Here is a 12,653-nt window from a genome sequence, read left to right on the forward strand (position 1 = left end):
GGTGTAGTTTTATTTTTAAGAGAACATTGATTTAAATAGTCGATACAGATTATAACAGTATAAAAATATACAGATTAAAATAATCAGGGACATTTTCTTAGATTCAATCATTCTCCCCATGTTTCCTTTCTGCCTTAATGATTTTCCTTAAAAAAAAAACACAACAAGACGAAACAGCAACCAAAAAAAGAAAAGAAACCCCCAAACCTGATATTCCAGTTGTCAAGTGTTACAATGAAACTGTAGGTGGACTTTTGTTACAGAAAGTCCCCATTTTCTGAGCCTGTCATTACTTTCTCCTGTCAAAGTTGAAGCTTCAAAATGAGCTCTAAGATTAGAGGTTAAAACGACAAAGTCACTTTTCCGTCCTGTCCCTAAGGACATTGGTCACCAGCTCTTGGTGAGTTTTGCTTGCTAAGACCACGGACACTAATTTCAGACTCGTACCGTGCTGGTCAGCCAGGTATGTTTTCAAGCTGAGACCAGAGGGCACCCCCTGTCCCCCACCCCATTTATGTCTTTTCTTTCGTCTCCTATCTGGTTGCGTCGATGGTCATTTTTATTGGACTGTCTGTAGGAATAGTTCCTGGCAATTTCTTTCATAGATTTGGAATGTTAAGATTCTTTTGATTCAAAGTTGAAGAGTTAAGATCCTGAAAACTGTCTTCAGCTTCCCCCACGCCACAGATCAGCACCGTCCCGTGAGTAAAGCTGTCTGTCAGCGTTCAGTGTCCCCGACCCGTGCGGCGGAGCGAGGACAGAGCCCGCCTGAGTGGCACACGATGACACGGAGCTGTGCTGCTCTGACCTTCTACACTTGAGGGAATTCAGTTACTGTGTATAAATACAGTTCACATTTTAAAAAATGGTTTTATTTATGAACTAGTAACATAAACAGTTTACCTTCTTATCCTCCGTTTTCATTTTTAACTTTTCTTTTTAAAATCCAGAGATGCCTTTTTGGTGGCAGTGGACTCTGATGTAGTGGGCACTGTCCTTATACTACTGAGCCATCGACCAAAGTTGTCGCGAGACCTCCAACTACAGTAGTCAGTGCTCTCCAGTGTTGTTGTTGTTGTTTTTAATTTGGAGTTTTAAACCAAAATAGATCTCCTGCTCAATTGCCTTTATTTTTCTTCCCCCAAATTTATTTTGTCTTAAGGAAATAGATTTCTTTTACTCTGTAAAATATTGCTTTAAAGTAAATAGGCACTAAGAATAATGTGGCTGTCAGGAAACCTTTTCTAAATTCATGATATTTCCATCAGTGCGGACCAGTATTTTTAGCTTGGAACATTCTGCAGGTGAAGTTGAAAAATCAAATCAGTTTCTACATGAATTTAAGAAGTAGATATAAACAGTGAAATCATAAATCTGGAAGAAAAGGTAGGCGAATGTTCAGCTTGCTGGAAGGGGAAGGACTTTCTAAGTGTACAAGCGATGAACAGACGTCAGCAGCCCAGCCTCTGGCTGCGTAGACAGGAAACATCCGGAATTCAGACGTCAAGCAAAATTTAGAATGCAGATGGACAACTGGCAAAAGATGGTTGCAGCGTAGCTCACAAGTTAATCCTCTTAATATTAGATAAGTTGATGAAAAACACCAAAATCAGAAAAGGACATAAAAAAAAATCTTCGAAAAGAGAATATAGGCCGGACCTGTGGTGTGCAGTGGATAGAGCATCAACCTGGAAATGCTGAGGTCGGTTCGAAACCCTGGGCTTGCCTGCTCAAGGCACATATGGGAGTTGATGCTTCCAGCTCCTCCCCCCTTCTCTCTCTCTCTCTATCTTTCTCTCCTCTCTCTTCCTCTCTGTCTCTCTCTCTCTCCTCTCTAAAACTGAATAAATAATAATAATAATAAAAGGATTAAAAAAAAGAATCTAAAAAAAAGAAAAGAGAATATAAAACATGAAACCTTACCAATAATCAAATACAAGATACTGATATTTACTTGTCAAATTAGACAAGATTAAAAAAAAAATCGCCGATGGCGGGGAGTGGTGCCGTCTCGCACACCACGGTCAGGCGGGACTTCGGCTAGCTGTGGGCAGACGTGTCAGGACGTGTCAGGACGCGGCCCGACGGAGGATGGACACTCAGACAACCTAATCGACGAAGGAAGGAGAAGTGATTAAAGCCAGCGGAGCACATGGGCTTGTAGCTCCAAAACACGGGCTCCCCGAAGTTGACTTTCTCACAGGTTATCTATCTTTACAGTATCCAAGCAATGGGCGCGTGATTCCTTTGTTTCAGGTTTCCCAGGACTCAAGGAGAGGGGAGGGGGAGTTTCGGGTGGGTCAGCAATGGGGAGGGGTCTCCAGATCACTGGCCATAGCTACGTACAGACCCTTGCTTTGCGTTGTGAGCGACTCTACGCACCATTTAGAGAACTAGGGGATGTCGTTGATTGATCGCTGGCTGACTCAGTTTCCCCTGCTGGCTCCTTTCCTTGTGTTCTTTTCCTTTCTTCCTTCTCAGGGAAGCAGGAAGTGTTCAAATTCTTTCCCTCCGCGCTTCCTCCTCTGGGAACTTGCTTAGGAAATGGTCAGACGTGTAGATAAAAATGCGACTTGTGATCACACTTGTAGCAGTGAAAAAAAACCCTAAATATCTCAAAATAGAAGATTGGAAATTTAAATAACTACATCAATATTAAAATGGTATTTTTAAAAGAATATTAGGAACATGGAAAACGTGATATAGAAAGTGGATAAAAAGTGAGAACAGTAAACTGTGTATGTAATTCAGTCCAGGGTTATAAATATGCATAGAAAAGGGAGCCGTACAGAAATGTAGCGGAATGTCCCTGGGTAGCAGCGGTCTCACTGCCAAATTAAGGATTTTATTTTTACTCTTTTTATATTTCTTTATTGCTTTTAGGAAGATATTCATTAGCAGTCAGATATACTATACTTTAAAAATGAGATATTTGTTGTATATCAAAATTTAAAAACTGTACCATTCATTATTGGTGCATCATATAGCACAACAAGCATTTAAATAACTCCTGGAGTGTAAACTGGCTATGCTCAGAAGGAAAGTATTGCTTAAGAAAGAATTAAAAATTGGTTGTAGGTTATCAGGCATGATCTGAGAACAGTGAGAAACTCTGCTAAGTTGCCTACTTTATTATGTACTAACTGCATATTTGACTCAAGTTTAACTATCAAAAAATTTGTGCAAGCGTGACTTCCTCCAGAGAAGGATGGTACCAGCTAGTTTAACCGGTGGCAGAAAACCAACAGGAACAGAGGAAAACAGGGCTAAGAAGCTAGCCCCCGCCCAAAGGGTCAGAAACACCCACGGTCCTGTTCCACGTCCTGTCACCTGTCCTGCGGTCACCACTGGAATTTGGTACACCTGTTCCACCTTCTGTGCACCCGTCCGCTTTCCTGGCTGGAGGGCGGGGTGTGCTGAGGACTGGAGTAACTGCGGCTGCTGTTTCATCACCGTGACCGCTGCCAGTTGAATCGTGGGTTGTGAGGCCGTGGGAGTCAGCATCTGCTCCGTGGAAGAACACTTTCTACTTTGCCGCGAACAAAAAAGCCCTTGTTTGAATTCTTCCAGCGACAGCAAGATCCCGTTTTGACAGCCCTATGACTTCTAGATAGGCAATGTTAAATATTCTATATACCCTTTTAACCATTTCAGTAAATTCATTCTGTATTCTTGGTTTGTCAAAATTGCCTTTTAACGAATTTTGTTTATTTATTTATTTATTTATTTATTTTGAGAGGAAAAGAGAGAGAGAAGTTGGGGGTAGGAGCAGGAAGCATCGACTCATAGTTGTTTCTCATATGTGCCTTGACCCGGCAAGCTCAGAGTTTCCAACCAGTGACCTCAGCGTTCCAGGTCGATGCTTTATCTACTGTGCCACCAGGGGTCACGCTCTTAATAAATTTTGACTTAAAAATACGAGGGTTTTTTTTGTTTTTTGTTTTGTTTTGTTTTTAGCATGTAGCTCATATTATCAACAATGAAATTATTAACTTTTATCTCTCTCTAGTAGTGTTTTCATATAGTATATTTCATATAGTATAGTATATTTCATAGGAAAAATGAGGACCATTTTCCTCTTAAGGGACTGAATACAATTTTCTCCTCTTTATAACCCTTGATAAGTGGGAAAGGGCTAAACTTTTAGAATTCTCTGTAATCTTAGATAAATTCATTAATTTGAAATTCCCAATAAATGGGAAGCATATAAACAACCTATTCATTAAAGAGGGCAAAAATATATGTAGAAAATATTAAAGTTTGCCAGTGTTCAAAAGGAAGTAAATATTTATGATAATTTTTCATTACGTATGATCCTGCCCAGTGCTGGTAAATAAACCTTTAGAGTGAACTGGGTACATTCCTATATTATTGGTAATGGAAGCTATTAAAAGGTTAAAGGACTTTGACAATGTGCTTCAGGAAAGTCAAAAGTGTTTATGGCCCTTTGATCTATAATTGCAATTCAGGGGTTCTGTGTTAATGAGGTAATCCTAAATTTAAAGAAAAAAACACATTCATAAAGATATTTGTGATAGTGTTATTTAAATTAGCAAAATAAAATATCTTTAAAATACGGTCTATGAAATTCCCTACATGGCATGCAGAATTCTATACATGAATTTTTTTCTGGAAGATTCTGGGCTCTCGCCTGATGAAACCATTAAAAGTGCCCTTGATCTTCCAAATATGAGGGACCGTTGTTTTTAATTACTGCTGTCAAGTCACTTATGCCAAAGATAGTCCTTAAAAGGGGGCGTGGTAAAGAAAGGACCAGAAAGAAATAATGTAAAATGGATTGGCGGTGTGTAGTAGGAACAGGAGTATTTGTATTCTTCCTTCAGCTCTCCTGTAATTTTTTTAGATATTTTATGATGTGTGTGCACTCCTTTTTCCACGTGGGGACAAGAGCTCAGGCCCTGGGGTACCAGCGGCCGGGCGGTTGGTTCCGGGCCGCGCTTGGCGGCTCTGCGTGAACCTGGGGCACGCGAACTGCTCTGAGCCCCCGCTCCGCCGTGGGGAGGAGGTGCGGGGTTCTGCGGCGACCGTGGGGATGGAACGAGGTGATGAGCGTCCAGTGGCCGTGCTGGCGGCCGTTGTTGGTGTTTTTGTGCATCTGTCGAGAAGGCAGTGAGGCGATGGTGGAGAGCGTGGCGAGAACTGCGCGCAGTAGAGGCGCTCTGTGCACGCACCCCCTTCCAGCCGCTCCATTGCTACCGCGTGACAGGCGCGCTGCAGGGGTTTCCAAGGTTGTCTCGCGCGTTTATGCTCCGCCTGTGTTTCCCATTTCTGTCTCTCTCTTCAGTATGTTCTGTTTTCTAAAACCCTTGTTCTTTGTCCTTGTCATGCACGGTCCGTCGTCTTCTGATACTTTTTCCTAATGAGTTTCTCTAGGAGAACAGAACTTGAGTCCTATGGATGTTTCCTGTTGAAGATTTTTTTTTTGGTTTGTTTTTTTTTAAATAAATTTTTATTTGAATGGGGTGACATCAATAAATCAGGGTACATACATTCAAAGAAAACATTTCCATGTTATCTTGTCATTTAGTTCTGTTGCATACCCATCACCCGCCTGTTGAAGATTTTGACTTGGTTGTATTACATTTTTAAGCTAAAGTTAAGTTTGGAAGTTTCAAAAAAAAATTTCATCCTGCAAAATGTCGATCGTGTCCCTCGAAAGAATTATGTTCCTTGTGTCTTCCAATATTTTTTTAATTTTATTTATTTATTTTGCCATTTTGTTCCTCTGATGATGACGGGTATTTTTTTGAAGTCACACACAGCTTTTGAACATTGACGTAAATACTTTTCAGAAACTAATGGAGCAGATTCAGAATCCCGATTACTCAACCACGATGGACGTCGCGCCGGTCATTCTGGCCGCCCACCGGAACAACTACGAGATCCTCACGGTGCTGCTGAAGCGGGAGGTGTCCCTGCCCAGGCCCCACGCCGTGGGCTGCGAGTGCACGCTGTGCTCCGCCAAGAACAAGAAGGACAGCCTCCGGCACTCCAGGTAAATAGATGTGTAATGCAGTCAGATGCTTGTCAGTGAAGTTTTTTTTTTGTTTTTTTTTTAATTTAATTATTGTTCTTTCTGAAGCTTTTACGAAATATAGTACTGGGATGAGTTTATGAAAGCCAGACTTCTAGCTCCTTTGCTTAATACAATGAGGACTGCATTTTTTTTTAATTTTAATTTTTTAGAAATGTCTCCTAAAAGTTGAATCATTAGGAAACTTCTTCAAATTATGAGTAAGGTTTATTTCATATTTCTGCTGGTGGGGACTGAGGGCACCATTTGCTTTATAGAAAGAGAGTTTATTGCCCTGGCCAGTTAGCTCAGTTGGTTAGAACATCGTCCCGAAGCACAGAGGTTGCCGGTTTGATCCCTGGTCTGGGCACATACAGGAACAGATTGATGTTCCTGTCTCTCTCTCTCTCTCTCTTCCTTCCTCTCTCTCTAAATTCAATAAATAAACATTTTTAAAAAAGAAACAGTTTATTAATCTATGAGAATTTCCAAGTAGAAGGGGTAGAGATATCACTTCCTATCTTTTTATAACAAAATTTGTTTTCTATCTAAATCAGTATTAACCTGTTGTGTCTTATTTCTTCTCACACAGTACGTATTGAAGTCTGTTTCTCTCCCCATTCTCCCCAGCTGGAAACAGTGAGCACAGCCGAGGAGTTTCTGTGCAGTGGGCGATGCTCCGCGCTGCGGCGCAGCGTGGGCCGTGCAGTGTGGGCGGTGCTCCGCGCTGCGGCGCAGCGTGGGCCGTGCAGTGTGGGCGGTGCTCCGCGCTCCGGTGCAGTGGGCGGTGCTCCGTGCTCCGGTGCAGTGTGGGCGGTGCTCTGCACTGCGGTGCAGCGGCCTGATGCGTCGCTGTTCTCTGGGGCTCGAAGGAGCGGTCTTGACTCTCCTGAGCTCGGTGCTCCCGGAACGCTTCTCGTGGGAGTCATGTGAGCTCTGCTGTTGTAGCTGAGTCTTGATTGCTGTGAGCCTGTCCGTGGATGGCTTCGCCCGTCAGCCGGCCCCGGGAACTGACCCCGAGTGCCACGTACAGTTGCCATGCAGGGGCTGGCTACGCAAAGCCGAATCCACCCAGCTGGTCTGGTGTCTGCTGAGGCCTCCCTGCCTCCCTGTGTGTGTGCTGGTTGTGGAGCTTATTGGGTCGTGCAGTGATGTGGTCTGCACCGCTGGTTGTATTGACTCGGGGTGCCTTGGGTGGGCTCCAGTCCTGCTGGATGTCCTGTGCGGCCAGTGACGGGCCCTGTGCTACCTGTTTGGGGGTACGGAGTGATCCAGTTTGTGGACGCTCGGCTGGACCTGGGTGTGCGTGGGAGGGGCTCAGCTGCACAAGGCCGATTTCCACCAGCACTGACCCCAGGGGGTGTCAGCAAAAGGCCCGGACTCCCCGAGACCACCTTCACCTGTGAGCTGCCCGTCGGGCTCGGTCTCTGAGAGAGCCTCCGGGGGCACGCGAGTTGTATGAGTGAGGCTTTCAGTGAGCCACCAGGCAGGGACGAGGGGTGTTTACCAGACGGAGTCAGATTCAAACTCAGCCAGGGCTGGGTCCGCGGCCACTCAGCAGCAGTCTTGATTGCTGTCAGCCCGTCTGTGGGTTCCCTGAGGCGAGCGGCCACCTGCTCTGTGCCCACGGACCTTTGGGATGGAGTGGGGTCTCAGGGACTCCCCAGGGTGTGGCCCCCAGTGTGCACCGGGCTGACTCAGATGAAGGTTTGGTCGTGTGGAGGGAGCGCTCTGTAGAGGAACAGTGACTCGGCTCCGGTGTGCTCTCTGACCAGTGTAGCGTATCTGCTACACCAGAACAAACAGTGACACATGATTGTCATTCAACTGATTGGAGCATCCTGTTTCTATAGTACTTCCTTTTCTAAAACAACAAGCATGTATTAAATTTATATTTAAAAGAAAAATATACACTACATAACACCCACTAAATTTATAAATTAAGAATTATATATTTATAAATGAAAGAATTCTAGCAAAATGTTTCTGATTTGGTTCTTATGTAGGTATTGAATATGAACATTAATTAGTTTACAGAAGGTAAAAGAGTAATCTACTAGGTAGATTATGCATAAGTACATGATTTCACTCTTAAGATTTGAAACACCTTTAAAAAATAATCTGGTTGAATGAGTCATGTGTTACATGTTTTTAGCACATTAAAATAGTCCTATTGGAGAAGGAAAATTTTGCTTATTTATTTTTATTATTTTTTTTCTGAAGTAAGAAGCAGGGAGATAGACAGACTCCTACATGTCCCCAACCGGGATCCACTCGGCATGCCCACCAGGGGGCGATGCTCTGCCCATCTGGGGTGTTGCTCTGTTGCAACTAGAGCCATTCTAGCACCTGAGGCGGAGGCCATGGAACCATCCTCAGCGCCTGGGCCATCTTTGCTCCAATGGAGCCTTGGCTGCGGGAGGAGAAGAGACAGAGAGGAAGGAGAGGGGGAGGGGTGGAGAAGCAGATGGGTGCTTCTCCTGTGTGCCCTGGCCAGAAATTGAACCCTGGGACTTCCACACGCTGACCGATGCTCTACCACTGAGCCAACTGGCTGGGGCCAGAAAAATTTAATAATCAAAATGTATTAGTATATTTCATTTAAAATAATGTTGGATTCAGGAATAGAAAAATTTTAAATTAAATTGTGTTGAAGAATAGTTTTGAATCTATGAAAAGAAATACTAAAACAATTTCCTTAAAAACAACAGATATAAACTTTTTCAATATTTACATCTCAAAATATTTTAGTCTTTTTATGCAAGTTATCTTATAATAAGTGTATTTGTTGTATTTTCTTTTGATTTTATAAGAGTCTAATGTTAAATTTATGAAAATTGTGACTTGAAAGCACTAACGGTGTCTGGGATAATTTTCTCTCACACCATGGGGTCACTCACATCTTACCACAGGTTCCGACTGGACATTTACCGCTGTTTGGCCAGTCCTGCTCTGATAATGTTGACAGAGGAGGATCCGATTCTGAGAGCATTTGAACTCAGCGCTGATTTGAAAGAACTGAGCCTCGTGGAGGTGGAATTCAGGTGGGGATGAGTGGAAATGACAAATTATATCTTCTTTTTTTTTTCAGAATATTGTCAGCCAGATTGTTTTTATAGGCCAAGTTCTTACATGCGTCCACTTCCACGCGACCCAGGATGACCAGGCCTTGCTGGCCTCTCCTCGGGGTTTTCCTTCCCCCTCAGTGGAGTGGACCCTGGTGTCATTTAGGTCACCGCTTCCGCACCCACTCTCTGACCCGCCTGGACCACCCTGAGGTTCCTGCTTTGCTCAGTGTTGCTGCAGCATCCTGGGGTGGTGGCAGCAGTGACCCTGAGCAAGAGCAGAAGGACTTGTAACCTCTCCAAGTCCTCCCTCCCCTCACTCCACCTTGTCTTATACTCAGGCATAACTTTAATATAATTGCTATTAAAGAGATATATGTATCTATTAAACTTCTTAGTTTCCCACAAATTGATTTAGTCTGCCTTTAACAGCAGTTAAATCCTAAGTTTCTAGGAAAGAGAGTTATTTACTGGGCTTGTTTCAGTCTTTTCCTAACTTGAATTTTTTTCAACTTTAAAAGTGTATCAGAATACTATTTTAATGTCAGAAGTAGCATGAACATGTTGTAAGCCGTTATTGAAAAATTATTTAGTTAAAAACGATATAATAGTATTTACTACCTAGCATTAATATATCATCTCCTGTTTAGATAATATGAAAGGATATTTTATGTCACACTTTTAAAGAATAAGGTCAAATGAGTTAAGTGGAGCACTGGTTGACAAATAGTATCAGGATTTCTAGGAGCATCAGTACGTGGAAGGAAACGCTGTGTTTATCTAAGGTGATCAGTGTGAACACTGGGAACGTAACTGTTACAGTTTCCCCACGGCTGTGGGAGAACAGTGCACCAGCAGCTTCCTAGGATTGACGGCACAGAACCGAGCAGCTTGAGACTTCCTGCAGCGCCGCCGCGCTGAAGTATCACGGTCGTTTTCTGTGAAAGGAGCTTAGCTGCAGGATGGCGGTGACATTTCTAATCACCGGTCGTTGCATCTTGCAGGAATGACTACGAGGAGCTAGCCCGGCAGTGTAAAATGTTTGCTAAAGACCTGCTGGCCCAAGCCCGGAACTCCCGGGAACTGGAGGTCATTCTCAACCACACGTCCAGCGACGAGCCCCTGGACAAACGAGGCTTGTTAGAAGAAAGGATGAACTTGAGTCGGCTGAAGCTTGCCATCAAATATAACCAGAAGGAGGTAGGAGGGTTTCTGGGACATGTTTAAATGCCCCCCCCCCAGCTGTCGAGTGGGGAGTGGAGGCTTTGCTGCGTGTGTGGGGCTTGAGGTCCTAGTTCTGCCTCATGGAGCTGGGTGCCCCCCCCCCGGAAAGTTATTGAACCTGTCTGAGCTTTAGTTTCAAGAAATAATTAAGGAGATGTAGTTAATAGTTTAGTATCATGAGTACTAGCATTCAGCCAGTGTCCAGATATAGTTGCTATTATTTATTTAAACAAGTTTAATTATAATAATATACATTATTAGTTTAACGTTTTTGCAAAATAGTAGCTACACAGGTGAGGACTTGTGTCATGACCTCATCATGAAGTTTCCATTTTGTGTTTTGTTGTTTGTGATTTGTTTTATTGATCGGTTATAGAGTCCTTTTTATAGTAATGGTGCCTTTTTTAAAAAATATATTTATTTAGAAAATTAACTTTAATAGGATGACATTGATTCATAAGAGTACATAGGTTTTGAGTAAACATCTCTATAGCATTTGAGCTGTTGATTATGTTGTATACCCATTACCCAAAGTCAGATAATTTTCTGTCACCATATATTTGTCCCTCTTTGCACCTTCCCCCTCCCCCCTCCCCCCATCCCCTCCCCCTGGTAAGTACTTCACTTTTATCTGTGTCCATGAGCCTCAGATTTAAATCCCACCTATGTGTGAAATCACACAGTTCTTACCTTTTTCTGAATGGTGCCTTTCTGTTTAAAAATAAAGTATCAGACATTATGTTTTCTGGCCCTTGCTTGTTAATTCATTGTAAACCCAGAGGTGGAGAGGCAGGTGACAGGTGACTCAGTTGAACCTGGCTTTCCTGACCACATACATTCCTTCCCGTCAAGGGATGTGCCCATTTGTACTACACACAGACACACACACACACACACACACATACTCACACACACACACACTCACACACATACACTCACACACATACACATACTCTCACACTCACACTCACACACTCATGCTCACACACACACTCACACACACACACATACACATACACACACACACATACACATACTCACACACTCACACTCTCACACACACACACACACACACACACACGCTCAGGAACCTGAAGCAGGAAGGTAAGCATTTTACATTTTGTTTCAAGGATAACTCACTGAACATTTTATACACAGACAGTGGTATCCAGCCAGCAATATAGAGTATTGATAAATGGCACTTTAAAGGGATTGCTTCTAAGACCCATTATTGTAATATCAACAGAGATAATAAAGCTCATTTATCAAATTCATTTTAATACAAAAATGTGACCTGAAGTAGGTAATGATAGAAGGCAAAATACAGGACCTTTGATGCTAGGGACAGACTTTTTTTTCTTTTAATCTTGGTTGAAAATTTGAGCCTCACGGTAGCTTTGATACAGGAATTTTAAGATTACCTCGATAGTCTATGGCTTATCCAGGACTCTGACTTCAAAACCTGTGTTTGTTTTATTGTTATTACTTTCTTAGTATTCCGAGATTATTAGTTGAGGTAGAACATTTATAGGGGAAAAAATTAAGTGCAAGAATTTGGATCAGAGTAGCTATGAGCTTATAAATCAATAAAATACCTATGTGGTTTAAAAAGGAAATACAATGCTAATGGGTGTAAGTAGGAACAGAGAATAGAAACCCGGTGACGTGTTCTCCCTTTAATATGTATTTTGACTAGACAATAATTATTGACTAGATCTTTGGTTAATTTATTTACTTCTTTGTTCCACAACTTAATATTTTACGTAAGTTGACAGGAAATTTTAGCAAAGGATAGAATAGAGAGCTCACAAGGTACAGAATTAACTCAAGGCCCTGGCCAGGTAGCTCAGTTGGTTAGAGCCAAGGTTGCAGGTTCGATCCCCAGTCAGGGCACATGCAGGAGTCAAGCAATGAATGCATGGATAAGTAAAGCAACACATTGATGTTTCACTTTCTCTCGCTCTAAAATCAATAAATAAAAGGTTAAAAAACAAAGCAAAAAGAAACAAAAAAAGCAACCTCAGTGACCGGGCAAAGAGCATCACAGAAAGGCGGGAAGAACCAGGTTATTTGGGGTCAGGGAAGAAAAGCCTGTGACGTGGTTTCCTGATGACATCATTGTGCTCCCGAAGGACACACAGTGTTTAATTCTAAAGAAGATGAAGGAAAAGGCAACAAGAAATGATGATCTTTTTAGTTGAAAGGAAGATACTACATAATTTTAAGGATGATTGAAAATGTAAAATAGCTTTTTCAACTAGATTTTTAAATACATTCGAAGAAGATAATGTTTTCCCAAAATGTTGGAAGACTTTATTTGGGGAATTCAT

The 12,653-nt window shown here is 42.5% G+C and overlaps 1 protein-coding gene across 1 annotated transcript in view; it reads left to right on the forward strand.

Moving 5' to 3' along the window:
* Nucleotides 1-12,653, forward strand: part of TRPC1 (transient receptor potential cation channel subfamily C member 1) — a 56,527-nt gene that overhangs the window by 17,061 nt on the left and 26,813 nt on the right. The window contains 3 exon segments of the mRNA XM_066347354.1: nucleotides 5,814-6,016; nucleotides 8,947-9,078; nucleotides 10,104-10,299. Coding sequence (XP_066203451.1) covers nucleotides 5,814-6,016; nucleotides 8,947-9,078; nucleotides 10,104-10,299 — 531 coding nt within the window.

Source organism: Saccopteryx leptura, chromosome 8 (genome assembly GCF_036850995.1).
Source record: "Saccopteryx leptura isolate mSacLep1 chromosome 8, mSacLep1_pri_phased_curated, whole genome shotgun sequence".
NCBI lineage: Eukaryota > Metazoa > Chordata > Mammalia > Chiroptera > Emballonuridae > Saccopteryx > Saccopteryx leptura.